Source organism: Neolamprologus brichardi, chromosome 6 (assembly GCF_056152115.1).
Source record: "Neolamprologus brichardi isolate AB-2024 chromosome 6, ASM5615211v1, whole genome shotgun sequence".
Taxonomy (NCBI): Eukaryota; Metazoa; Chordata; class Actinopteri; order Cichliformes; family Cichlidae; genus Neolamprologus; species Neolamprologus brichardi.
The window spans coordinates 13034114-13060026 of record NC_142109.1 but is presented as its reverse complement, the minus strand read 5'-3'; the positions used below and the strand labels follow the sequence as shown (position 1 = coordinate 13060026).

General features: G+C 40.7%; 1 protein-coding gene across 11 annotated transcripts in view; it reads left to right on the top strand.

The window, feature by feature from the left end:
- The first annotated feature begins 15194 nt into the window (after nt 1-15194).
- The window catches only part of hhip (hedgehog interacting protein), a 37780-nt gene continuing 27061 nt past the window's right edge, over nt 15195-25913 (top strand). Inside the window, exons 1-4 of one of the 11 annotated variants that reach the window (XM_006796052.3) lie at nt 16414-16603; nt 17578-17637; nt 19604-19796; nt 25534-25678. In XM_006796052.3, coding sequence (XP_006796115.1) covers nt 19703-19796; nt 25534-25678 — 239 coding nt within the window. In that variant the 5' untranslated portion in view covers nt 16414-16603; nt 17578-17637; nt 19604-19702. Of the gene's footprint in view, nt 16002-16407; nt 16862-17577; nt 17638-19603; nt 19797-25533; nt 25679-25913 lie in introns of those variants that run through there. The other 10 variants (XM_006796051.3, XM_006796049.3, XM_006796047.3 and 7 more) reach the window with 10 other exon arrangements.

Here is a 25913-nt window from a genome sequence, read left to right as displayed (position 1 = left end):
CAATAGCTGACATGCCAAAAGAACACTCACATTTCTTTGTTTATGATAGGCATCCTATCAGAAGACAGTAGACTTAAAATAAGGTGCTTTTTTCAAACAAAGGATGAATTGTAGCAGGTAAATATCGATCATATTTAGTCCAATGGAAAAGAAAAAAAAATAGAGTTTAAGTGAACTCACAACCAACTCACAACTGACTTTCTAACATCTTAAAATCTCAGTCTCTTGGTATTGATCCACAAAGTGACCTGTACATAATTTCCAGAGAGACATATGTACTATAACTGCACTTTCTTATTGTCAAGCAATTATACTCAGTTGGAACTCAAATTGACTGAATGATGGTGTTTTGTTAAAATAGAAGAAAATAGATAATAAAAAGACGTCCATTAAAAGGATAAACTATATGGTTATGGATAGATCCGGTGAATATGAACCCTCCCTTAGTTATGCTGCAATAGGCCTGGGCTGCTGAGGGCTTCCCATGATGCACTGATTGTGTCTTCTTCACTCACCTTTCTTTCACTCACTATGCATTTAATCATCGGTTATTACTCATCTCTGGCTCTCCTTCCCCTCACCCCCAACCGATCACAGTAGATGGACGCCCCTCCCTGAGCCTGGTTCTGCCAGAGGTTATTTTCTGTTAAAAGAGAGTTTTTTCCTCCCACTGTCGCCAAGTGCTTGCTTGAAGGGTGTTGACTGATTGTTGGGTTTTCTCCGTATTACTGTAGGGTTTTTACCTTACAAAATAAAGCACCCTGAGGCAACTGTTGTTGTGATTTGGTGCTATATAAATAAAACTGAATTAAAATTAATTACATTATTGCTCCCATTTTATCTCCTGAGGCAATAACACTTGGACAGCACAGTGTAAAACATGAAGTGGGTTCAAGTTGTTTGAACATTACTGATGTGATCCGACTCCACAGTACTATCCAGATGACCACACAAATATTTGGAGCACGCGGTGATACTTGGCAGCCTCTGTCTCTTAGACGGCATGCAAGCCACAGGTTGTGAAAGACTGGAAGAAAAAAAAATCACATTCCCAAGAAAAAGACAAGTGTTGAAATTTGTTTGAATGTTTTATGATCAATCCATCCCCTAATTTGCTGGCTGGTTTATCTCACCAGCATCGGCGAGTTCCTTCTCTTTTGGTGGGCCGAGCGCACCACAAGAACATAAAGGCTCAGTTCATTTAGCATGTTAATAAAAAACAGGCCACATGGTTTCTATGACTTGGACTGTAGACTCATAACCTTATAATCAAAGACATTGTGTATAAGGAATACTGATTCCAGTTGTGGCCTGAGGTTGGCAAGTCCCCCCATTTACTCTTTTTACATTCCACTGCCAAAGAGTGAGTAAAAATAAAGCCATTTACAACATTATACCACAAATGGTTCATCTGCGAGCACTGGCGCTAAACACCTGCTTGTGCTGAACATAATCTGCGAAATAATACTGCTGTGCACAATTACGTACAACACCTGTGCCAAATATACTTTATCAAGGGTTGGTTTGCCAAAATTAGACAAAGGAATCGCACTTAGCTGTAGTGTTATTTAGTTTTTGGATAATTTGGTGGGGCTTTTTGCAAACTGGCACTCATTTTTTAATCCATAATTAATGAAAACGTTACTGAAATGTATCTCGGGGCACATGAATAGAAACAGCTGAAAACAGTCTTTGAGACCCAGCAATGCACAGAATTCAAAGCTCTTCTTTAAGACTAGTCATCTAGGAGATGGCGTCTTACTGGCACAACACTGCTTCTTCTTCTGACAAGGAGAGGATGGATAAGCAGCAGAGGGAAGCATTTTATCAGAGTCTTTGTACATATCGAGTCATGTAAGTATACTTAAAATCCTTGGTGGTCCAATGCTGCTATCAGCAAGTGGAATGTAGCACAGTGGGGACTGCACCCAGAAAGTTCAGCTCTGTATCTTTGCAATTAGCTGAAGATAAACTCGGGTTTTTACACTGTCCTGATTTATACTTTGTTTCCCAAATTATTTACAAAATGATCATTCCCACAAGAAACTACACACATGTTGCATGTGTTTATGGTCACTGACTTTTGTTAATTTGTTGTCTGCTTCTAAATTGCTGTGAGGGGAGCATGGGGATAATGAAGCAGTGTTTATGTTTTTGAGTGCTTAGTGGTATAAGGAGTGCGACTGTTTGAGTATTTTATGTTCTCGTACTGATTGGAGGACCTCAATGTGTTTCAGAGCATATGAGCCTGTCTGACAGACCATGTGAGCCTACCTCAAACCTTTACATTGTGTTAGTGTGAAGCTTTGAGGAATGGGAGGGTGCATACAGTGGCAGACAGGGCGCTGACCCCATTCGTCTGAATGAACCCCGCTGAGAGAAGTCTAAGGCCGGGGTCACAACTGCTCAATCACACTCAGCGCGTTAACATGCACGTTCATGACAGAGCCATTAGCCGATTGCTGCATTATGTTAAATAAATTCAGATTTTGCTTTCCTCACCCAGCTGAAAGATTAAGTGAAAGCTTAGCGAAACAGCAGGAGTCCCAACAAAGATTTTATTTTTATACAAATCCCACAATCATATATATTTGTACATTTGACCATTCAGTTGAGCACTGGCGTCCTTACGACTGTGTTCACCATGTGCATGTTTGATGAATAACAAACAAATATCGAGTTAGATTTGCTTTAGCCAAATTTAGGTTACTCCTGTTGGTTTGCTACTGATAGTTTTAGTATTAGCTAATTTCTTGGCTAATGTTAGCTGAATACTCAGTCAAGCTGACTGGTTAGTTGCTAGGGTCCTGGACCGACATTATTATGATGATGTAGGATCAACACCAACAATAACAGTTCATGCCTTTCTTTATGCTACAGTCAGTAATTTTGAATCTTCACAGTGCTGCTGATAATTGATCAAGTTATCAAAATAAGTTACTATAAAAATGCTTTCAAGAAAATAGCAGAAAGAAAATAGCAGTGTAGAGCAGATGACAACAGTGCAGGAATAAGAAGCTAAAGTTTGGGTGACTATCATCATGTCATGAGATACTATGAAACAATCTGTTGGGTATTAAATCTTCTGTATCTATAATTCAGTAGTAATGTGTTTTATATATATATGTGTATATATATATATGCAACAATACTTGTATCGAGATTGAACCATTCAATACAGTTCTTTCGGTTTGGTATGCATATGTATCGAACAATACAAATTTTTTTATTTATTTTATCAACTTTTCTTCCGACGATGCTGTCTGTGTTGAGCGCTCAGTGGATCTGCGTTCGACTACTCCGCCTAGGCTGCACTGTCGAGCGCAGATCCACTGAGTGCGGCGCAAGCTAGCAAGACAGAAGCTAAGCTCGTTGCAACATGGCAAATTGAACCTCCCCCACCCTCATTCAGATCTGGCCTTTGGAACTATCTCGGTTTTCATGTGAAGCATGACCCTGATGGTAAGCGTGTCATGGACAAAAGTAAAACAGTATGTCGGATGTGCCACGCAATGCTCAATTGGTGGGAACTAGTGTGTTAGCGCAGTTAGCTTGTGATCCGCGGTAACTCGTTAACAGAGATTTGCCGCGTTATGGCGTTGATGTCATTTTAACAAGATTAACGCTGACAGCACTAGTGGGAACACAACGAATATGACTCCACATTTACTCCGACATCATCCTAGTGCAAAGACAAGTGGAAGCAGACAAAAACAACAAGCACGCATGCTACAAACTTTACCCAAGTCCTTTAGACAGCCGTTAGCACATGATTCTCCTTATGGGGACCTGATATGTTTAATATGCTGCTGAGAATATACCACAGAAGAAGGGTATAGTATAGCTTTTATTTTGGAAAGAGCCATTTCTCTGTAATAAACTCTCTTTTCAAAAGATGAGCGATTTCTCAATCAGATAGATTTTTTTTTTAAATTATTTTGTTGTTTCAGCAACATTAAATTTAAAAACTACTTTTGAGTTAAAATATATATTTATAATTTTAAATTAAATTAAAAAGGCATGAACATTTTTTGTATCGAAAAAATATCGAACCGTGACACCAAAGTATTGAACCGAACCAAACCGTGAATTTTGTGTATCGTTGCACCCCTAATATATATATATATATATATATATATATATATATATATATATATATATTAGTACTGTCAGCAATCTCGTTAAAATGATGTTAACGCCATAACTGCATTAACGCAGCAAATCTCCATTAGTGAGTTAACGCATATTGCCCCGTGCGTGGAGCTGCATGGCATCAATGCGTTAGCGTGGTTAGCTCATTAACGCATTAGCGCCATCCAAAAAAAAACAACAATCAGATGACTTCTTATGGGCAAGCACTTGGCAAAAGTGGAAAGGTGGAAAGTGAAAAGTGGAAAGTGAGGGGCAGACATTGATATACTGGTAAATTTACCAGTATATCAAGCGTGACCTTAAACCAAACTGACACTGAAACACCCAAATAAGTTTATTTGGACAGTGGATTTGATAGCTCAGCTACTTAAAACTTTGTAGAAAATGAAAATGAAGCTAGTGCTCAAACACCAAAAACTGCAGTTTCTCCAGTGATCACCTCAAGCAAATATTGCTGACATTATTGTGTGACAGGGTGTGATCTTGACCACTAGCAGTTTGTTTGGCATCACTTTTTTGAGTTGCTGAACTTTAATTCTTAATTGTGTTTGTTGTTGTGGTGCTTTTTGGAGGTTTTCTATTGCACAACAGATAGTCTGTTCTTCAGTTCTAGTGAGTGAAATTCTAATACTGTGTTTATGTTTGCACTTATGTCAAATAGCAGATATCAGTGTCACTGTTATCCACCTATACAGTCTATGAATGCACAGTGGCTAACAAAAACCAAACAAAAACAACAAAAACATGCCAACAGTATGTCCATCGGGGTCATGTTAAAGAGTTCCAGAAAAATAGTCCTTTGACAGCAGTACAGGAGTTAGAGGAACAATTGCTACCTGTAGTAGTTGTGCATACTTGCGTTCTAAATAATAAAATCCAAAGTTCAACTGGAACTGAACCTGACTCCAAAACAGATTATGTTGAGTAAATCAATTTCCAAAGTTGACCTGAACACTATTTGTAGAAATAAGAAACATTTAGACAGCAAGTAAAAACTTTATGTGGTTCACTTTGGAGCCTGTTGCCCAACTGCACTGTATACCTGAATGTGCATACAATAAATTAAACAACAGAAAGAAAAAGAAGCCATTTGTTCAAAAATCGATGACATATTACATTTAACACACATATAAACCCATGCTGTGATTTCTGAGGTAAGCTTGACTCTTCCTGGTAATCTTTTTTATAGGGCTTTGGAGCGTGATGTCACGCGGCCCCCTCCCGCCATGACAGTAGGCCAGACAAAGCACACGGAAGCGTCAGCTGTGGTTCGTAGGTACTGTGTTGTCGGTTGCAACGGTAGATCACACCATAGGGAAGGCAAGAAGCTGGAAAATGGGCTCTCTTTTCATCGTTTCCCGTCATGTCACGGGAGGGATCTCATGTATCCGATAATACTAAACGAAGATGTCAGGCTTGGATTGCAGCGGTCAGACGAGCGGATATCGAGTTCTCTGCCATCCCCAAACGAGAGCAATTGCCCACCTGCGAATTCATGTTGAGCGAGTAATAGGTAGTTTGCGTAACAAGTTCAAAATGCTACGCACTACAATGCCAATCTGATTACTCACATCATGTGAGGGTGAAGACACAACACTGCTTGATAAGATTGTTAAGGTGTGCTGTGTTTTGGTGAATAAGTGCCCCAGTGTGGTTGTCAAACCAGGGCCAAATGAAACTTGCTCTTGTTGAATATTCATAAAACTGCTGTGTTGCATGTACAGTTCATTGTAAATAATTGTACTTTCTGTAAAGTGGTTTCAATAAAACAGAAAAAGGTATGTTTATTTTTTTTATTCAAGATCTGTTCACATGTACTTAGCAAGTACATACACATGAAATGCAAACTATTTACATGGCAATGCACACCTGGCATCAATCATGAATCGTTCATCTAGAGCAAATTTTGGGGCAGGTGCTGAGGAGTCAATGTTATGTGCAACCTCTGGCTGTATCTTGGTCATATGGTCAATGTACTCACAACGTGGAGGCTTAAAAACGGCCAAATCTTGTAGCCAACCGTTTGTGAATCAGATGTGCGCCTCCAGAGATTTCTAATTACAAAAATGATTTCCCCTATGCGCTGACTCCACAGACAAGGTACACGAAGATATCGGGATAGGACAACGGCGATAGGCTGTCTGGGTTTCTACTCCACTGCCTTATTTCATACGGGTCCACATTACTGATGTACGCTATTTTTTCCAAGTACCGTCTCTTGGCTTCTGGGTGCAATCGGTCGCGATACAGCCCTTTTGCGCTGATTTTAAGCATGGTTCTGGCAGTCCCACTTCCAACACAGTGTGTTTGTTTTGATTTGTTGCCTTCTGACATGGCACCGCAATCCCACAATGCACTGCGGCGTGATGTCAACTCCAAAGCCCTATTGAGTTGTTTTCTCTTGCCCATTTTCATGATGTAAAGCAACTGACTCAAACCTGCCATCGCTCTGCTGCTAATAAAAGGCAGGCCACAAGAAAGCAAAACACATCTGACTAACATGCATTTGTGCACAAGCAACTAGCTATCAACTAGCTATCAAAGTGCTACGTGATTCATAAGGAATATTAGCAGAAGCGAGATAGAAATGCACCTGAACATGAATAATGAAACAAATTTGCGTCACACTGAGTTCAAGTGCGAGTGAAGCTAACAAAAGCAAATCAGGTACTTTACTTTTTTCAAGCTATTAGCCTACTTCAAAACTATCAGAACTACAACCAAAAACCTTCCATGGCTGGTATGAACCGAAATCACAAAAGAGACCAGAGTTTGAGTTACATTTAGGCAAGAAATGTGAAAATGTATACTGTAATAACTGGGCAGTGTTTTATAGCAGACATACCTCAGACTAAGTGAAAGGGATTACAACAAAAGCATCCTGACAGGAGAGACTGGCGCATCATAAAAAAAAAATGACTCATGCTTGGTAATCAGATCCCAGACAAAGGGGAAGTTTTCACTTTGACTTTTTGATACAGAAGAAAAAGGATCAGCCAAAGGAATATTACTCTGAAATCAGACCTCGCAACGATTCCCACGGACAATAAAACAAAGTAGGTTCTCAAACTTTAAATGGGAGCATGCAAGGCAAAAAAAACCTCTCTAACTGATTCCACACCTTCTGTTCCAGTCACCTCTTTTCCTTTTCCGATGTAAAATGAGCCCGACGCAAAGAGACTGTGCAAACTGAGATTTCACAACTGACTACAAGTCCTGGAAAAACTATATGACGTCCAATTTTGGGAGAAGCTGTACAAGGCACTATCAGACCAATTACACCCATGCTGAGGACCACCTTGAGAACTACAGTACTTTTCCAAATGATGGAGTGAAATTCTTTCCATTTGCTTAATCTAAATAAGAGTGGAACTGATTAATCTGGTTGGTGGGCCTGCTACTCGTTTTGTTTGACTGACTCCTCAGATAAAATGTTCACGTTTAGCGAGAATTGATGTTTTCCACATTCGTCAAGCAAAAGCAAGAATTTTGGGTGTAAACTTAGCAGTGTTGTTCTTCACACTGGTAGAAATTGCTTGGAGAGAGAAACGCTGTTTAGATTTGAAAGAGCGTTAAAACAGTCACTTTTTAGGGTTTTTAGTGAGCAAAATGGTACGGGAGGAAAAAAATGTGCGTCATGGCTTTTGATGTCACCTTGACAGAGCTGGCCAGTTTAAGTAGTTGGCTAATAACTTTTGAAGGCCCCTATTTATCAAACACTGTAGACGGTACATTAAAAAAAGACCTTGTGCAGGTGCATATGCGCAAACACACACACACACACACACACTCCTCTGCCTGGTTTATTCAGATGCCATGAGTTGAAGGAGCACTCAATGGCTCAGGCCTACCTGATGGAGAGCTCGAGAGGCCAAGCAGGAACAGATGGGCTGAGGACGGCGGGGTACTGGGAATGAGGGAGCAAAGGGAGGGAAAGAAGAGAGAGAGCATCGACAGTCAGGGACCACCATCATTGCTGCCCACACCAGACTGCACTTACCACCAGCCGCCTGCCTGCCCCCATCCCACCAAATTCATTTTCAGTACAGTGATTCTTCGCTGTAATGAATCTGCAATTTGCACACATATGTAGTGCCTAACATGGTACTACTTTGGGATCTGTTTAACCCCGATGGAAACATTTACAAACAAGTTACCATAAAGAGTCATCAATCTGCACATTAACCTCTTACTTGGAGGAGGGTAAAGGGGGGATTATGCTATTCTCTATTATAGGGTTTGGAGAAGACCAAAGAAAGTGGAAAAAGGAGGAAAGGGAAATAGCCTCTTTCAAAGCAGAGTATAGGAGAAATTAGCCAAATCCTAACAGAACAACTTCATAATTGCTTCAATTATTGTCTGCTGTCTCCTTTATGACTGGAAAAAAAAGACATGGAGCGAGAGATTCGAGACCTGTGAAAGACAGAATGACTCATCATGAGCTCCCTGAGTTGGAAATCTAAAGAGTCACTGTGTTGAAACATCTGGAAAGACATCTGTCTAAAGAAATGACTGATTGGCTTTCTACTTTTCCTGAAAGGAGCAATGGAAGCCAAAGCTGCTGTATTTATTTCCATGGAGCTGTGTCACTGTATTTGTGTGTATTTACATGCATCAGGCATTTAGCATAGCTCCAGCAGTTACGGGACACTCCATCTTCTCAGCTTGTGCAACTCGGTATGTGTCTCGTGCCACCATACTAGGGAGCCCTGGGTGGCTTCACTTATTCATGCCATGTGTATACTTTAGCCAAACAAGGCCTAAGGACACTCCGGGGTGGTACAGAGGAAGGAGGGGCGAGGAAGCTAAAGGCGAGGTAGTGTGGTCTTATGGTTGAAGCCCATGATTTAGAGGCTGTTGATACTGGGCAGACAGCCCAGGCTCAGTCACTGACTCACCACGGATGACGCTGCATAAGTCACTACACTTAAAATGTCCTCATGTGTTTAGATCTGTTCAAGTGGAAATCAGGCACACTTGCACAGCTGGGAATGGCTACTGGATCTGATTTTCTTGTTTCTCTCCTGCTTTTCCCTGAAGCTTTCATAAACAGATGGCAGAGGCTCATTAAGCTGTTGTCAGAACTATTAATGACATTGTGAACACTTTCCGAGGTCTGTATGCCTTAAGGCGCGCGATTGCCAAAGCAGGGTCATTAAAGAAGGTGTGAGAGTAACGCAATGCTGCTGTGTGCTGCAAGGTGAGGGATGGATGCCATGAAAGAAAAGTACACACATGGTTGGACGACTGTTAAGAGTGAGCTGACATTAATGATTTCATGTTTGCAGTGGAGGGGAGAAAAATGAAATAACGTCATGTGATTTCAGCGCCGTAGGAGTGCGCTGAATGATTTGACTGTGCAGTGCATACTGTATGTATGAGCTGTATGTGCTTTGATTCTGGGGCTTATACCACTGTTAAATCAACCAAGTAATTTCATTCAGATAATAGCTTTGTGTTGCCTTTTGTTTTAAAAAGTGTGAACTGTTCAAATCCAAACAAATAAGTAGGGCTACTTCACCAGAACTACATCTTTAGCAGGTGGATGACTGTTTCTGTGACTTTCTAAGACCAATTATCTGACATTGTGATGGTCATACTTTTACTAGCTACATTTATTATGGTTATATGAATAAGGCAGAAGGGGAGCAGTATTTTTCAAAAAGGCAATATCTTTTAGGCTGAAACAGAGATATAATCTAAAAATGTTCACTGCTATATCTGTACTGGGATTTTTGATGTGGTCAGATAGGATAGGGTATTATTCAATCTACAAGAAGCACTGACAGTCTAATTGTGATGACTTTGTGAAGCGATGTTAGAGCCCTCCTGAAATCTCCTTTCTCTCTTGATCAATAATACTAAAATGCTGATTTTAGGTAGGTGAAATGTTTATCGTATTCACCCTCATAGTATTCCATCTTAGTATCTCAGTAGGTTGGGTTGCCAAATGCTGCCCCTTTGTCTTTTGTCTTGTCTCCCTCCCCTCGCTCCCAGTCAGTTGAGGCAGATGTCTGCCCCTCACTTAGCCTGGGTCTGCCGCAGGTTTCTTCCTGTTAAAAGGGAGTTTTTCCTTTCCACTTTTGCCAAGTGCTTAATAAGAAGTATTGATTGTTGTTTTTTTGTATTTTTGTTGGGCCTTTACCTTGCAAAATAAAACGCCTTGAAGCAACTGTTATTGTGATTTGGCGCTAGTAAATTGTCAAACCTGCACACGTCAGCAAATTATGCACAAGGTGTCCTTTGTTGTGCTCTGTCTAACGAGTTGGTCCATCAGTAGCAACTCAACACATATGGATGCCTGTAAACGATGCTTTTATGTCACATTTAAATTCATGCAGAACATTTTTCAGCACACAGGACTAATGGTCTAGTCATTGGGATACAACAAATGAACTAATCATTTGATTCAGGTGTGTTGACCCAGGGCAATATCTAAAACCTGCAGGACACCAGCTCTCGAGGCCTGGAGTTGGCCACCCCTGGAATAGACTTTAATAAGATGTGTGGATATAATCAAAGTGTTTGTCAGAGAGAAAGTGATTTTTAGGACACCCGAGCCTAATATTAGCTGGCATAATGTTAGCTAATGATAACTAACTGCTGTTATTAGGTCAGATCGTTGTCAGCTGTCCAAAGTCGGGAGGGTCACATGTGTAATCTGCTAAAAATAAGTAATTGCGACAATATTGGCTATATATAAACAGAGTGCACACAAATAAAAATTTACCTCCATGGCACTTAAACCCCTACGACTACTTCCTCTTTGGCCGGTCTCCAGCCACAAACATAAAACACAATTAGGCAGAATGGTGACGTCTATATCAGCCGCTGTATACAAGACAGTGGGTCAACATGACAGGTTCTACAAACGTGCACCCTTTTTAATGGTTGAATTCTGAGTTTGTTAGAAGATGTAATTACACACTTATTAATGTATATTTATGAGCACAGTATCCTGTTCTTATGTTAAATAACTTCCAAAAACAACTGACTGCACCTTTAACTCAGAGCAAATGATCTTTTACTTGAACCAACCAGATCTAAAGCAAGCAAACACCACAAACTCACCACAAACAAAACACAGTTGCCGTAAGACTGCAAAAGTACGCCGGAAACATTGTTTTCACTCCAAATAGTCAGACTGCCTCTTGGAAAATGGAAAAAAGTAATAATAATATTGTACAACATAAGTCAAATACATGTTTGTGTTGTTTTTTTAAAATGGATTTTATAATGAAATGGCTGCAATCAGCTGCCCAATCCTAAAGGGAACACTGACATGCGTACCTAATCTGAATAAAAAATAATAAAGCCTATTTTTATAGCATTTAGCAAAACCAGCATTACAAAGAGCTTCCCAGAAACACAGAATAAAAGAACAACTACCACCCCCCCAAACAAAATTAAAAATCTGTTCTAAAATTTGATATAATTTGTTGCATGAATGAGTCTTTAGCAGTGATTTTTAAAGAAGAAGCGTTATAAAGAATTAAGCCGGACTTCCTGAGGCACAACTGAGAAGTCCTAACAGGAAAAGCTTGATTGCCTTTTAAGTTTGAGGTGGGAACAGTTAACAGGTTTCTTCCTTAGGATCAGAGGTTGTGTAATGGTTAGTACAAGTACTGCAGTTTGGGTATAAAATCTGGGCCAGACAATGAATGGCTTTATAAGTAATAAGTAAAATATTTAAATCCTTTCAAAAAGTAATGGGCAGCCAGTATAGAGTCATTAAGACTGGAGTAATATCTTTTCGTGGCTCTTGTAAGAAGTCTGGCTCCTGCAAATCTCAAGTCTGTTAATGTCTTCTGATTGATATTTATTGAAAGACAATTACAATAATCTAACCAAGAAGCAATAAAAGCATGAATGATAGTCTAAGTGTTATTAAAACTATTGATCATGTTTCTGAGATGTTCCTCATGTGGGAGTATCAGGACTGGCTGAACTTGTTTATATGTTTGTCAAAGTTGAGATTAGAATCAGATAATACTGATAATCACATGGCTGCCACTCCCTGAGCCTGGTTCTGTCAGAGGTTTCTTATTATTAGAAGTGAGTTTTTCCTTCCCACTGTCACCAAAGTGCTTGTTCATAAGGTCATCTGATTGTTGGGGTTTTCTCTGCACTATTATAGGGTCTTTACCTCCCAATCTAAAGCACCTTGAGCTTAATTTTTGTTTAAATGCACACACATGCATTTCTTAATATGAAGTCAGAAACATCTATCCATAAAGACCACAAAAGATGGACCTAGCTTGCAAGAAAAGTGAAGCCTGGACAGTGCTTTTAAACTGCATTCTTTTTAACAGCCACTAGGTGGCGATGCCCTTGATTGCAATAGGACCTATTAGAAATCAGTGGAAAAACAGTCCTGGACTTGACCTCTGTTGGCACTTTCATAATGAGTTTATAGGCTCAGCAACTAATCTGTGACCATACTGAATGAAAATTTATTTTTAAAGTTTCAGGAAGGAAGGCTTTCTGGGATGATGCTCATTGGATAATGACTTGTGACTGACAAGTTGGTAGCTAATGAGTGTGAGATTTCATAGTCAGAAATGGAGATAAAAATGGGTGATGTCTTTCTAGCTATGTCCATCTTTGTTTGTGAGTCCATCCACAAAGCTGTATTAGCTGTAGAGGTGCTGTAGCTGTACTGATGCCCATGGAAACCCAGTTACCATTGAGGTACTTCAAAATTTCTAATTAAGAGACATTTAAAAATGACACCAACAACACAAGAGATGGAAATTGACTAATTCCAGTGTTTTGTTTTGTTCTTTTTTTCCACTGCTTTTTAGAAAAGACATTATGTTCTGTTCCAAGTTCAAGATTTTATTATTATTCAGTGCAATAATAAAAATTATATTTGTGCTTTCATCTTTGCAGATGAACCCTGCTGACCCTGCAGTTAAATGTTGGCCACCTCCAACAACACTCAGAGACAACTTTAGGTGGACTTATGAACTGTTAGGTGTGAGGTGGCGGTTTTGACTGCCTAGAATGGAAACACTAACAAAATACACAAGTGGAGTCCTGTCGTTACTCCGTTGGTGGACGCACATGATCACGATGCTGAGCTATGAGACAAACAACGCAATAACAGACGGACTGAGAGAACAGAGTAAGCATTTCTTCAGTTTATGGGGAAACAGCAGAGGCGGCAATGAGAGTCATGTTGTTGATGCTTATGTGGTCACACGCAAACCTAACCATCATCCCTTGGGATATCCTTAAAAGAGGTTCAGATGCTGAGCAAAGAGAAGATTTCCCCCACTGACCCTGCAGAAATGAAAGGGTGTAGCAGGTGGTATCACATCAGGAAATTATCACGCACTTTGCATGTGGATGTTTCACTTAGATCAGCATTCTGAATATGTGATCTGAATGGGCCAAATGGGCCAAGCAAAGAGAGAGTCAGAGTGTCTGATTTTTGTTCTCATGCATGTATATGTGCCTCAGCTCTGAGCTTGTGCCTCACTATGTCAGCTAAGAACTGTGGTCTGTCTAACTGTGATTCTCTGGGTCTATCTCTCCGAGCAGATGTACTCTTTTCTGCTCCACAGCTGCATCCCACATGTTTTCACGCTGCTTGACAATGCACGTATATTATCTTCTGCTCGGAGCTCTAATGTTAGTGGTGATACTAGTGGTGGTGGTGCTGGTGGTGGATGATTCCTACTATTCTTATGACCCTGATCTGCCCTTAAACCAGAGTTAAGCAAGTAGCGCTCCGGCCCCGCTTTGGTCCTGAAAAATCTCCAGTTCTGTAATGTAAAGAATGTAGAAGGTAGGGGGTCAGAACTGGCAGGGTCTGCCACAGCTTCATAGCACACTGAGTCATTTCCATAATTGCCCACAATCAAACCAACCCCTCTTGGATTCCACCCGCTCCAGATTCCTGTAGATAAGCTGTGCCGCAGCTTTGGTGAGTGCTGGAGACCCCCAAGTAAGAACAGGTGCCGCTAATGTAACTGATTTCAGGTTTTCCCAATGTTTCCCCGGTAATTGCTTTGGGTTGAACAGTCCCTTTTGGATTGCTTTAATGTGACTTTCCTGAAGAGCGGAATGAAAGAGGGTTTGTCCCACATTTAGTATTATCAGGAAACTTTAGCCAAATTAAGATGCCTTACTGTAAGTACGACTGTACAGGAACAAATCACTGGGCATCAGATCGTTGTGATTGATTCGCATTGTAGCCAATTTTCCATCGCCTACAAGAAAAGTTCTGCAGAGCAAAGACCTTTAGACCATAAACGAAGTCAAACAACCCATGACACAATATGCAATGTGACGTTTCTCTAATGCTACAGTCTCTTAAGAGATATCAGTCGCTGCCACAGCGAAGCCATTCAAGAACCGAGGCAAGTCATTTTTGACATGACTGTTCATTAACTAAAATACGGTGAGAATCTGTATGGGGGGGGGGGGGGGGGGGGGGGGGGGCAGACAGAAAAGTAGTATAAAAAGGCGCAGGTTGATTGTTTTTAACAAGTTTAAAAGACCATATGCAAGTCTTTACGTAGCTAGTAATTACTGCGTATTAAAATAGTCACTGGCTAGTTTACCCATTCTTAAAAGCCTGCGTTAGCCTTCCCCAGAACCGTGCAGGTACAGTTTTAGTAAATGTACCTTAGGTACACCACACTACATCAGAAGAATAATACTTACTTGACGTACAACTGTAAAGGTTTTTCATATTTACGAACAACGACCGCCGTCTTAGGGAGGGAATTCAGGAGAAGTTTAATAGTCTATTACATTTCTCTCTCGCTATTATCAAAATAAGTCATTACACTGACGTGATAAGTACAGGAAGGCAGTGAATAACGAGCAACAGTCGTTTTAATCGCCTCTACCGTCGAATGAGCGTTCGGTACTTTACTCCCCCCCACCACCTCCTGTCTCCGTCCGCCGCTCTGCCAGGTAACCGTTTACCTCGACGTGGACGCGACTGTGGCCACACGCGCGCTCCCGCGAAGTCATACGTCACCGTGCTCGCTCCTCTTCTCGCGCGCTGGTTAAAAAGAAGGAGGAAAGAGCACGGGAAAACATGTGAGCGCTCTGAGGACTTTAGTGAGAGGCAACTTTTATTTTTCTTATATGTTTTTTTACCTGTGCATGTCCAAACTGCCGTGCTGTGCTCAAAAAGGAATTACATCTTAAAGGAACGTCACGGCTTTATTTTTTGTATTTTTTCCACTTCCACTGTTTTGCGGGTTTTGGCTTTTTGTGCTCATCAGGATAAACTGTGTTATTATTTTTGCTTTCATATTGTTATTATTATATTATTTCAATTTTCGGAGTTATACTGTATAACCAGAAGGGAAAAGTAGGGCTAATTTATTTTAAACACCTGTTTTCATACTAACGAATCACATTTAGAACACCTGCGTGTACAAATTTGACTGTTGTTTTTTTTTTCTTGCGTGGAGAAATATATACATATAAAAATATAGTGCACTCCAGGTCAACATCTCTCTCTCTCTCTCTTTTTTTAAAGGGACGCGTTTTGTTTTATTTTCTATTATTATAATTAATATTGTTGCAAGCGTATTTTATTATCTTTTGAGACTATGAAGCATTTGCAATTTGTGCTTGTGCTGGCCATCGCGGTCAACGTGTGGGAATGTGGGGACGCAAAGTTTGGCGAGAGAGGAGAAATGAGCCCCAGGAGAAGAAGATGTTACGACGGAAGCTTGCCCAAGCGGCTGAAGAAAAGGGAGCGAAAACTGTTGCTTGACGGCAGCAGCGGAGGAGAAGTTTGCCACAGGCTGTATCCTCGCGTATCCTGCTGCCCCACCAGGAGAGCCGCCTATCAGATCCTGCACCGCAGGGATCCCAGGGTAAGTTAAAGTCCGTCCGCACACGCAGCATTTTCTTCTAATGAAAGGACTGGCTTCTTTTTTTTTTTTAATTATTATTGCTAAGGCACCTGAGGACATGCATTTACAGCCTTTGTGTATTGTCATTCTGCTTCTTACTACCGACAGCTGAATTTGAGGATGGCAAGAGGAAGTTGCCTTGGGCTATGCTGCCAAGAAGAAGTCCTAATTTTTATGTTGCTGTGGGAAAGCTATTGTAGCCTTAGTGGTAGGCGACCTTTAAATAGCTTCAGATGAAATCCCCATTCATAAAACTGTAAGCATATGCGTGGCTTAATTTTATTTATTTATTTCCCCCTCTTTTCAGTATCGCTGTAGCATTTATACAATCTTCGAAGAACAACTTAATCTGCTTCTATCGGAGGCAGCCTTAAAAGTGAACAAAAATCCTGCTTTCAGCAATAAAATGTTTACCAGCTTCGCATAATACGGTTCAACTCTAATTCGGTGTGTCCAATCCGCTTCGTTGTTACCATGGCAATCACTCGCCCGATTTACGTTACTTCGACGCTGGCCACAGTGAGCTCCAGCCGCCGGCTGAGAGTGACAGAAAGAGGCGCTAGGTAACTAACTGTTGAGCCATTTACCCGACAAGGTAGGAGTTCGGCTGTACCTTTTTTTTTTTTAAGTCAGCCGTCGACCTTTTTACTGGAACTGGAAGCTGATAAGGATTTTTCCCCTCTTGCCGGCTGTTTGGCAGCCGTTGGTTCTCAGTGGTTTTCAGAGTTAACGCTCAGACGTTTGTTTGTCTAACGTCTTTTAAGTGTCTCGCGCTCTTACGTTCCACTCTTGACCGTTATGGCGCCAACCGAGGTAATAATGTAAGTGTTAAAATGTAATGCAGCGCAAAACTCGGGGGGGGGGGGGGGGGGGGGTTAATTAAACCGCTCTTCGGAAATGCAGGAAGGAGAAAAAAAACCCAGCGAGTGTATGCGGCCAAACTTGTAGCAGATTCCTTTGGATCCTCACCGGGCCATTCTCATGTAAACCACCCCTCAAATCATTCAGTGGCTGGGTGGTATCTCACTTTGTGTTGCGACAAAAAGCCATATTGCATCATTTAATTTGCTCAAGTCATGCAAATAAGAAGGGGGGGGGGGGTCGAAACTGAATAGGACAAACTCGACTTCTCCTCCTCCCAACTACACTGCCCACACACGGAGCCCTTTCTGATTATGGCAAAAGAATAACAACAACACCATTGTGTTTGTTGGTTTCACTAATGGGAGAAGCTGGAGAACATCATTCTCCCCCCAGTCATGAGCCCCTGTCCAAGTGTTAATGCCTTTGAGAGGGTGCGTGTCTTTCACTATATCCCCCGCAACAAACTTACACCTATTCCCTGAGGACAAGTGTTTTGTTAAAGCTTAGTGTTGCCTACCTCAGTGCTTGTCTCCCTTCTCCTATCCCAGTCTCCCTGATTGTGTGAGGACTGTCCAGATTTATTTTCTATTTTTTTTATTCCAGCTGAATCGTATTTTACATTTTCATTTTTTTATGTGTTAATGTGTTTCTTCTGTGAATTTTTGCTGTTGAGTCATGCAGATGCGATCATAGAAGGAGCAGCTGTTCTCCCACACGAGGCTGAGCTTTGCAGGTGTGAAGGGAGTTTTAATAAATAAAAAAAATGCAATGTAAAAATCTGAAATGACAGGGGAGTTAAGTTACTCATGATTTAATTTTCCTACCCCATTGTAGTTCCACTTTTTTTCCGATTGTGACTCTGCTCTTGATCTCTGTGAAAGTGTGACAGCTGAGCCTCCTCGTTGCTGTTTTCTCCCTGCTTTTTTGAGGCGTGTACTCACCAAGATTGAGCGAGAGACAACAAACAAAGGTTCACTTGTTCTGGTTTGGATGATGGCAACATTGGAGCCCATCCCAGTAACATATGGACACAGGGCATGGTTGAGAGCACACAAATGCTACTCTCTGTAGACCTTGTGCCAGCCTATGGCACGCAGAATCAATGGGCAATTTAGAGCAGGAGAGCAGGCATGCCCGCAACACTACATGGCATGAGCGTAGAGGATACCGAGACAGAGGAACACACTGTACATACAGCGCGGAGCTCCCTTTCGGAAAGGGGTTAGATAAATTGCAGGACAAAGATACCATTCAGTATGATTCTGTCTTTGTTTAGTCCCATTACATTGCCTTCTATGAATTGCGATTTCCTATTTGCATGTCTGAAAGTGTATTTCACCTGTTGGGCAAAATCAGCACTGTACAACTTCTGAAGAGAAAATCTGTTCTGCAGCTTCAACTCGCTCTGCAACTAGAGTAAAGTGTAAGGTGTCCATATGTTAGCCTTGGGTCCCCTGGTCTAATTGACTTCGACAGACTGCTAATTTGTTGATACCAGAGAGGGAATGATGTGCCTGTCTATCTCTAAATTGGTGTTTACACATGGACCTCACACAGAGCAAAGCACTACCAGCCTGCTGCCTGCAAACAGCACTTGACCTAAAACAGATTACATTGTGTTTTATTATAGCTAATTTGTTATGTAAATAATCCTGCTAATTTCTTTTGGATGAAGTCTATGTATACCTTTGCATAATCACCCCAAGTCAGGCTTTGAGGCGCTTATTTGGTTTCATTCATTTTATGCTTTGAAATTTGTCAAGCGTGGGTATCGTAATTTGATTTTAAATGTTTGTGAACTTGGTAAGTAGGCAGAGAATGAGATGATCTTTTTGTTTATTTCTGTATACAGAAAGGGAGGTCAGACTGTAGGCTTGACAAGTCTGTACAAAAGGCGACTGAATAAAAAATGTTGCAATTGTATAGAAAATTTAAGCATGTTGAGTATTTCAGCAAAAGACAAAAACAACTTTTAGATCTTTGTTAGAATTCACTTTTATGAATGGGATCATGCAATCTCCAGTGGGAGAACAAGGAGGTAAGTGACATCACTAGTTGCTGCTGAAAATGTGGAGTCGGGTGATGCAGATGCAATTGTGGAGTTGTTGAAGACTTCAAACTGAAAGAAATAAAAACTAAAACTAAATAAAAACTACCCAAACATATCTACATTAACAGAGTCCATGGCATTAACATTAAACTTTTTATGTATGTAGTGAACAAATTATACGTCATATATATCTTATAACTATCTTTAAATCTTGTGAGTACTTCCTTTATATATATCACATTCACTAATTTCATGTAGTTAAATGGGAGCATAATGTTAGACATCATATACACATATTTACTGAGCTGATATATACAAGCCTAACACTGAAATAAATATACAAAAATATATAAAAGTCCAGTTTAAAGGGTAATTTGAACTCAGTGAGATCATTTGAAAGCATCTTGCGTAGTTTTTCTAAATTCTCAGTGTCGTCATATTCAGGAATTTATAACAAAGATTTGAAAATGAATCTCAAAATCTAAACTCTCCCTTCTTCATAGTGTAATATTTATCATGCTGCTATCACCAAATGTCCAGCTAATCCTAAACTATATGTTGGCTTGCGTAGTGAGTGTGAAGTGAGAGGTAAAAGCAAACAGCAAGCTGTTCTAATCAGGCGTATGCCCTTGTTGCGTGTGGTCTCCAGATTTTCTCCACCAACAATACAGAATGTGGACGTCTCCTGGAGGAGATCAAGTGTGCTCGCTGCTCCCCCAATGCCCAGGTGTTGTTCCACTCCTTGGACATGGATAAGATGCCACACAGGGAGCCAGACCTGCCACGGCTCTGCCAGAACTTCTGCCGCGAGTTCTACTACACCTGCAGGGGGCACATACCAGGTAATTATGCAGATAATAATAGCCATTATTATAACTTTAATGTTGCCCGTGTGGTTACCTGGTGGTATCCAAGTAAACATACACAGTGGAAAAGATTAAGTAAAAGTAAGCATGTGCTATATTTGGTCATTTGTAATTCTTATAAATTCAAAATGATGCGAACATGTTGATTTTGATTTATTAAAAAAAAAAAAAATCAAACCCAGCCACACTTCTCATTGAGACTCAGCTTGCACATGCATGTGCAGCTGGAAGATTTTTGGACTTATGCAAGAAGTGGTGCGTCAATAGTCTGGTCTGTGGATATTTATTTATTCAGCTCTTACCTCATCTGACCTCACCCCGATTTGCTGTTGCTTGTCTCACCCATTTTGCTTGCTTTCTACCTCGTTTCTTAATGCATCAGTAAAATCACTTGTCACACTCTGGCTGTACGGACCCAGCACCTGATTAGTGTGCAGGCTGGCCTAGCACATTTGAGTAATCAAATTTGGAGAGTGATTTTTGTGCTTCTTATGACACAGTATCGAGTCTAGCTGTGTTTATGTCATCAGGTGCCGATATTGTTGTTCTCACGTCTCTGTTAGGTCTGTTGGGATCATGCAGGGTTATTTTAATCAGCAGAAATTTGCAATAAATTAACTTTCTGAAGCCCTTGAAGGTAGTAACAATATGCAGACTTGAGACAGTTCGTGACATGTGAATGGAAAATATTAGATATGCAAAGGTGGGTGTGAAAACAAATTTCATGAATGCACTGACAAAATCCAGCCGGCCTGACCTGTGTTCCAGAAAACTTGACTGACTGGAGCAAAGTGAACTATTTTATAACCTGTTCTTGGATACAACTTGCTAGACTGAACTGCTGGAGTTGATTCTGTTTTTGGGATGCATATGCACCCTAGCTGTGGTCTAGACATGACTGCTGGGTGCTTTGCCTTCCTCAGACATAAACTGTCACCTAAAAAAACTCTCTCATGCTCTGCCATTAAACTGTTTTAATTTGGGTAGTAGGTTAACATGATTTGTAAACATAGCTGAAGTGTTGCTGTACTGGCCTCTGTCGTTCCTGACTATTAGATGGCAGAAACACAAAAAAAAACCAAAAAGCCATTGATGCAACAGTTTCCTATATGTGTAATGTACTGTTAAATGGGACGCCTCTATCACTAAAGCATTTGCTTCTCAGAAGATCACAGGTACCTTCAGAGTGCACACCACACAAGATCAAACACTTCTTGACTGTCTCTTCTCCTGCAGCCAAGTCTTCTTCCAGTCTCAGTCGCCACAAACTGATTAGATCTGCTAAGATTTGCAAACAGAGAACAGTTTCAAACACACTTGTCTGCAATCCACCCACATGATACGCTGCAGCTCAAGTCAAATATCAAACACATACATTCCATCGGAGTCCTTGCTCATCTGCATTTAATGGCCTACCGTAGTATCATGTACAACACTTCAACTACAACTGATGTTGGCGAGACGGACTCTACAGAGCAAAGGCAAAGAAGAAGAAGTCTGGCATTGTCAGAGTACATTGTTTCCTTATGAACTGATAGACATATGGGCTCAGAGAGTCAAACCAGAAAACCTCAAGAGAAGAATCCAGACACGACTCCCACCCCGTCCCCCCACTGTAGGCTCCTCCCTGTACACCCCCCATCAGCCCCCACAGATCAGCATATGTGGTGACGAATGACACATTTATTTTTCTACAAAGGTTGTGTGTATGTAAAACTGCTGAAGTGCATCAAGATGTCAAGTACTTTGGGTGGGCCACCCAGGTTGCCTTGGAAGATAACCAGATGGAAGTATAACTTTAGCAGTGGGGAGCCAGGAATATGGACAGAGTTCTGTCTCTCACTCTGTGTGTCTTTGCCTTCGCTCCCTTGTTCTCTCACTTCTTTTCTCCTTTGGTTTGTTTCCTGCCTTTTTTTAATGTTAACTCTTTTACAGTATCTTTTGTTAGTGCACACCCTACAATGAAGGTAGAAGACATTGTCAAGCATACAAGGAGGTATTGGCGATTTCTGAAAATCATCTCCAAGCTACAGACAGATTAATTTGATTAAATGATGTACAATATGAGCAATGCTTTTCTTAGGCATTTGCATAAATGGTAACAATTAAGTTGGAATTTTTGAATGTGCAATTCCTTTTTTTTTGTATTGTACCTGAATATTGTAATGGGAGGCAGCAAAAGTGAACATAACCACAAACCTTGCCTATCAGTGTCACCTGTTTTGCTAATACAAAATTATCAATCACAGGTATTAAATTGAAACAGTAGCCTTTACTGCACCCATAACTGTCGTTCTGCACCCATGAAACTTCCTACCAGCCCTTGATTAGCCCATGTACCCCTTTTCTCCATAAAGCTATTTACTGCCTTGACTCTCACTTCTGCCTGGGGGCCTCCCACCTTCTCCATACTTCTCTTATGTCCTCCTCCACTCATCCCTGCACCCTCCATTCGATGTCCCCAACCAGCATGGTTAAGATAACTGCAGACACTAGAGTGTGGGTGGTATAGTCAGAGCTGTGTGTGTGTTTCTACGTGTGTTTGATCTTCATGTTATGTTTAGATGTTTGAGGGGATATCCTATCACCTCCAGTATTTGGTGCGGTCAACCCTTGCGGTGTGGGGCAAAGGGAGTAGATGAAAGGAGGGACAGGGAGAGTCCTGTTTGTGTTTTTACCACTGGTGTATTTGCTTTCCTCTGTCCTCTGAGGGATTGACTAAAGGAAACAATATTGGTAAGATTGTTTTTAGGTCGCTAAGGGCCCCGAAGACCCACTGCGCACTCTGCTTATTGCCGGGAATAATGTTGTGACTGCACTGGCTCAAGGGGCAGCTCTGTGTGACTGCTGTATTTATGCAGATTACCCTCTCCTCTGGCACTAAGTCGTTTTAGGTAAACTAGCAGGCCAAAGGGAAATAAGGAATGATGTGATGTCAGTTTTACCTTGAACTCATGGGCAGAATTTATGGAAATACAATCAGTCAGCATTTCGGAACATCATGTCTTTGTTTGGCAATTCAAGTGATGAAAAGCTCTCACCCTGAAAACAATTTTGTTTATTCAGTCACATGCCATATTAAACAGGTGGACCTTTTCATTTCACAGGCTATGCCCATGTGCAGCTCTGTAATGCAAAACAGCCAGACCTTTTTGAAGAGTAAAACAAGTAATTTGGTTGGGTTTTTTTTGTTTGTTTTTTTTTTTTATTTGATCAAAGAACATTTTAGGATACCTGTGACTGGCAAGAAAAATGAAGGAATAACATTTTTAACTCCAGCTAAGTGAATGAACACAGTTTGAAAATTGGAAACTGCCATCCAGCATCACCAGATTAGTTAACTGTTTAATGTGTTGATTTTGAGAAATAATGATGGGAAAAGTTGTAAAAATTTAGTTTTAGAAGAGTTTTGTAATTTGGTAACTTTTTTGACATTTGTTTTCAAATTATTTTTTTCTGCATCTATAGTGTTGCAGAATATATTCAAGGGGGTATATGTGTGATTCATGAAATTAATTTGGTTCCTATAATTCACTGCAATGGAGACATATTGTTTCTGGTATTGAGTCAGATGCTTTTGGCAAGGGTTTACCTAGTTAATAATTCTAGTAATCAGATATTTGGCTTTCTTTGTGTCTCACATTTTTCAAAATGATTGAACTCCTCGTGGAGCTTAGTGGAGTCTTCGTTGGGATGCAGTGGGGTTTTTTTCTTTTTCTTTTTTCCCCTAGAAATAGCTTTCTTAAGACCACTTCTGTGTATGTCACAACCTAGTCAACCATCAAATGATCTATGAATCAGTTGAAGAATTATATTTTGAGTGCCAAACAGACAAAATTATAGTCCTCATCATGCCAGTTCTTGTACTAGGTTTATTTCAGATTTTTTTCATGTACAACAGCATGTGTACTTCTTGATGAATTTTGCTGCCACTTGCAATGTGTTGCTGTTCATTTCCAGTAAGCTTTCATTTAGTGTACATCGACAGCGCACACTGGGTTTAACTATCTAAAGCAGTTATAATTAAAGGATCATCCAGCTGTAGCAAATGCAACCTCATTATTGCATGTTGTTGAACCAACTGAATAGAAAGACAGTCTCTTCTACTAGGACTAAGGCATGAGCATTATTTCATGAATAAAAATAATGACAAGGTAAACTAAAATTTAGATTGCAGTCATTCTTCTCTCCGGAAGAGGTATAGTTCACTGTAGAGCCCTTTCTAATCTGTGATCCATTTGGTTTGGCCCAGTTTGCTTTCACTTGTTCTTTTCAGCTCAGTCTAGCCAGGATTTGTTTTGGCTCGTCAAGTAGAACTCCAACTCTCCCCGACATACTAGCACAGGGGTCTGCAACCTTTTACACCCAAAGAGCCATTTGGACTCGGTTTCCACACAAAAGAAAACACTGGGAGCCGCAAATACTTTTTGACATCTAAAATGAAGGTAACACTGTATATATTGTTTTTTACCTTTATGCTTTGTGTGAACAACTAAGGTGTGTTGCTTATGAAATCCATGAAGTGCTACAGAGAAAATTACATTTTATTTATGTAATCAACACATTTTGAACTCTTAAAGAAATATAACAAAAGGAAAGACACCAACCTGAACTAAAATGATCCATGTAGCAAACAAAAACTGTTGTCAGCCACCACCCTTATATCGCCTTTGGGCTGTTGGAGCCTTGACCTGACTTTTAAGAAATAAAAAAGCACTATGCTGCTGAAAAATTAAAAATAGATATTTTCAAAATTCTGCCTAAATATGTATTTTACCAGGTTAATGCGTGCGGTGGGGCGTGGTCTGCAGCGCTGCTGCAGGGGGGCGGACGCACCTGAGCCACACCCGCAATCATGCCTCGCTGCCTTTACGTCTGCGCTATCTGTGCTGTTGTGTTGTTGGTGGTGTATGTCGGGCTGTGAGGTGAAAAGCTACAGCCGGCTGTATGCGTACAGCAAACGTGTGTGAAAAGTGGTCAATAAAGAGATGCTGAAAAGCGTGTTCATGCAAACATCGTCGGTCTGCCGTGATATGTTTACAATAAGACTTATGGTCCCGAACCTCTGCGCACAGCGTCTGCTAATCGGGGCTGTACGAAGTCAGTTTACGCAGGACTGTAAGCTGTCATCTGTCAGGCGTGAGCGGTGTTTGTCTTTAACATAGTTCACGGTGGAGAATAGCTGCTGACATAATGTGGATCCGAAGATCCATAATTGGCCTACCTGGGGTCGAAAGTCTCGATAAATGCACGGCGTTTCGGCGGGTACACCGGCTTCCGCGAGTGTGACGCTTATTTTGAGCGATGAAAAAATAATAGAATATAATTTTATTTTTATATTTCAATATCACAATAATCTTCCAATTTAGAACTACAAGTTTAAAAAAAAAAAAGAACTAAACACAAATAAAATACACTTCAGCTAAATACTAATTTATTTTCCCAAACCACGCGGAGCCGCAGTATAAGGACTAAAGAGCCGCATGCGGCTCTGGAGCCGCAGGTTGCCGACCCCTGTACTAGCACATCACATCATTTCTCATCACATCTCTCTTCTTCTGCCTGCACTTACAATCTCATCTTCTCTTGCACAATAGCCACAATACATTATAGGCAAACCAAAGCAAGCAGGCCAGAGGAGCCAAGTATAAGAAGCCATGCAGTATCTAGTGAGTGCATGACTCCATATCTCGGTATCTGTTGTGTTTTCTAGAACTGTTCCAAGCCGATGTGGATGAGTTCTGCCAATACTATGGGAGGAGAGATGCCAGTTTGTGTTTTCCAGATTTTCAACGAAAGCAATCACATCGTCAGGATTCTAACTACTTGGGAGATGAGAAAATAGAAGAAATCAGCAGGTATGTAGTCTGACTTTTACAGTGTTTTACTGCATTGATTGCGTGATACTATGGAAGATCTAAAGTAATTTTTAAAATAAGTTTTGACAGTGCCATGTGTTCTAACAAAATTAGCTTCTTGGGTTTTTTTCTATACCTATGAGAAGCAGGCATAGCTTTGGAACATGTTTTGGGTTCACTGGTCCATTTTGACATGGTCCATACTTTCACACTGACATGCCATGCAATTTCTCCT